Source organism: Saccostrea echinata, unplaced genomic scaffold, assembly GCF_033153115.1.
Source record: "Saccostrea echinata isolate AGI-Se365-2 ecotype Australia unplaced genomic scaffold, CSIRO_AGI_Sech_v1 ptg000007l, whole genome shotgun sequence".
NCBI lineage: Eukaryota > Metazoa > Mollusca > Bivalvia > Ostreida > Ostreidae > Saccostrea > Saccostrea echinata.
In genome coordinates this window covers 3,791,275-3,795,000 of record NW_026889756.1, presented here as the reverse complement: position 1 = coordinate 3,795,000, position 3,726 = coordinate 3,791,275, and the positions used below count along the sequence as shown (strand labels likewise).

The following is a 3,726-nucleotide window of genomic DNA, read 5'->3' as shown; positions in this document are numbered from 1 at the left end:
AATTGGGCATCAGAAAGATAAGGCAACACTGATGTTATGTATGTTGTGTCTTTTGTTATTATGGTCTTTAGGTGCTATCAATATATTTCTCGACAAGGATAAATATTTGTCGAAAAATCCGGGGATAATGTGAATTAAAGTCAGTTTAAGTTTACGGTCCCGATCTCTCTAAGATCGTGGTTTCGCGAAGTGAGTCTCCGATACTACGGAATTTATTCTTGATCTCTGGAACTCTCAATCTCTGGAAATCCTTAATCATTGGAAGTCTAAGTGTTGTCCCGTACTGCATAATCTATTAACATTGCAAGATCTAAAATTAAAAAGAGCTATGCGTACATTATGGGTGCATCGAATTATATAACAATTGCTTTTTTCAGAAGTCTACCCGAATAAAAAAATTTCTAATAAAGCTCTTAAAAATGTACCAAACGGCAATATTTACATTTGCTGTGTTTTTCTACTAAGCCAACTGTGAAATTGATTTGAAAGTCATTTTTGTATAGTTACATTTGCAAATGCTTTCCTTTATATAACACTACTGAATGCAATGTGTAAACACGGGTTCCTTGCGTCATAAACGTTCTACGTAATTTTTCAGTGACGTCATATGGGGTTGACGCGCAATCAATGGATCAAATACGTGCCGTTGAATTTGAAAAATAAAACATTTCACGCGTTAAAGATTATATTCAGGAAAATACAAAATACGAATAAGTCATAAATGTAAATATAAGTAATAATGTATCATTTTCAAACATCTATCGGGATATTAATACGGGTTGGTACGAGATCAAATTTACCATAAAGCCTTTCGGGCTTGGAATTTGATCTCGTGACCAACCCGTATTTATATCCCGATAGAGGTTTTAAAATGATACATTATTTCTTAAGTATACTCAAGCGTAGAAATATACACGGTGAAACTCGCGCTGAAGTGACATCACAATGAGGCTACAGAGACGTTAATAAAAATGTAATGATATAGGGCAGCAAGAAATTCAAATACTGAGTATATCATTGGTGCTTTTAAAATGTAAATATAAGGAATGTTTTTTAAGTTTAGTGTGAATTATTGGTGTGTAAATCACACAGACTTGCACGTAGGCATATTTTTCATGAAGCGCTAGCACGCAAGTCTGTGTGATTTACACATCAATAACTCACACAAAACTTAAAAAAACATTCCTTAAATGATCTAGTTAGCATCAGATCTAGACTAGGAACCTTGCGTTTAAAGTTCAATTGTTGGCTTTTCAATTTTACAGCGAACTGTATCGGGAATTAAGAAGAAAGCGTTATTTATTACATTGTTTTGTATAGGGCTGGGACGATATATCGAGATATCGATAATATCGATTCAATGTGAGGATGATACGCATATCGATACGTATGAAGAAATATCGACATATTTCCCAAAAAATTCTGACTAATGTTTTTCTTTGTTAACTTAACATTTTGGGTTTAATATGTAAAATAAATATGCTTAATATAAATAGGAATATGAAATACATAATAATTAAGACCAAAATAATTAAGTTTTACAACAGATATACAACTTCTTTGAATAAATTATTCTTATTTGTGAAGAAATATCTTGTTCATTTCAATATAAAAAAAGAATTTATAACCAATTAAACATATCGTGATACATATCGTATCGTGGCTCAAATATCGGGATACGTATCGATATAGAAAAAGTTGTATCGTCCCAGCCCTAGTTTTGTAGCGCATTGATGGAAACGTTTTCCGTCCAAATTTTTGTTTGATACTTCGGTCAAAGAAAAAAATATTACTTTCATTTCTTATCATTTAATTATGATTTAAAAATAATAAAATGAAACTTTCTTTCACTTTAATATTTAATTTAAGCATCGAAGACGTTGCTGAAATTCAAAATGGCTGAATGTACAGATCTACACGCATTGGATTGATGAAATTTTACGTCCAAGCTTTCTATGATACATCGACGAAAGAAAAAATTATAAGATTTATTTTTTATCATTTGATATTTATCTTTCAATGATGAGATTTAACTTTAGAACGATCGAATGACTGTCCAACATATAGGCCTAGCTTAGTTGCCTAAATTTTCAGACGCAGAGTATTACGAACAAACAACATGTTCAAATATTGTCGTGTCATTACTAACTTTTTCCAACAAAAACAGTTTTAACACAAAAACTTACCTGTTGTGTTATTAATTTTTGCTATGTTCCTCCAGTAAGCTGATATCTTTAGATTCGTAAATGTAAAGGGAAGCTACTCAAATGTAACCTTAAGAACTCTTTCTAGTTCACAGAAATTTTCGGTTTCATATGCGCATACATGTATCTTCATCTGAATTTCAAATCGAACATATATATACGTATCACAACATGTCCATGCATAATACAACATGCTTCAAAATCTGGAAGAATCTGTTGCCGACTGTTTAACTTTGAAAGAATACCCGTCCTCGCTCAGCGTCGTTTTTCTCATGCATTCGTTTCCGAAGAATTAACAGATTACGGCATTTCCCCGCTTTGGTAGCATAAAAACATTTCTTCACAGTTCTATTGTTCATACCAGTTATCTCAAAGCCAAACATTTAACATATGTATGATGATTTCTTTCCTTTTTTCCCGCAACTGCATTGTGATCTGATTTGTTTAGCAAAGGGGGATAATTCGAAAAGAAACGAAAGTAGAAAATAACTCAGGAACGTAACGGACAAATTTTGAAATTCAGGAAAATAGAGTAAAATTATTTCATTTTTTTTTTCACAAAGTAATATGGAAGCTGAAATATACATGTCAAGTTAGCCAAAGTAGTTCCGGCTGTCAAGTGCAAGTGAACTCCAGATTCTATTGATGCAGTTATCAAAAGAATTTTTTATCCAATCAGAATCAATTATTTTATAGAAATTAAATGATTTATATTTTTCCTAGCTATCTTTCTACTGATAAAAAAGCAAACGATTTGGAAACTACCATTTTTTATTTTATATATGTTTGCCATTTGAATTTGCTTAATACATATTAATATTGCTTCTCTATTCAATCTTTTCCCGTCATTTAGACGAGTACTGGTCAATTTGATTTGATTTTCAGAATTTCAGAATTAAGTCCTTGAATTAAAATTGCTATTAATATTTTTAACGCGTGACCTTCACTTTGCTGTTTTTGGTCCCCCCAACCCCCCCCCCCCCCCCCACACACACACACACACACAAATCACCTAAATAGACTCCCAATTATTTCACAAGATGCTTGCTTTTTTACAGTTTTTTCCCCACATTTTTATATAAATTACATGTCAAAATCTGAAGATGACAAAATTAACGCCATTTTCTCCTACTCGTTTTACCTAGTTACATGTAATATAGCTTGGTTTTATACGTTAGACAAGAATCGGATTATTTTATAGTTTTGTTATATTAATGTTTAAGATGTATTAGGATTCTGATTTATAAGATATAACATAGGAAAATATTTTATTTTGAAGTTCAGATAATAATATATATCAATGCAAAAATGTCTAATGATAATTTACGATCACTTATTTTCGGCATTTAAAAAATAATATATACCATTTAAACAAGCTTGTATAAAAGAGATTATTTGAATTTTATTTCATGATTACAAGTGCTAAGTTAAGTACAAAAAGTCAAGTTAACTGTTCTATTGCTCAGTTAAATGCACACAGATCGACATTTTCTTTGCAACCATGAGTAATGTTGTATGAGTA

The 3,726-nt window shown here is 31.3% G+C and overlaps 1 protein-coding gene across 1 annotated transcript in view; it reads left to right on the top strand.

Annotated features, from left to right (window-relative positions):
• Positions 1-133, top strand: part of LOC133180644 (uncharacterized) — a 57,991-nt gene extending 57,858 nt beyond the window's left edge. Inside the window, exon 9 of the mRNA XM_061315115.1 lies at positions 72-133. Coding sequence (XP_061171099.1) covers positions 72-133 — 62 coding nt within the window. The remainder of the gene's footprint in view (positions 1-71) is intronic.
• Positions 134-3,726: the final 3,593 nt, after the last annotated feature.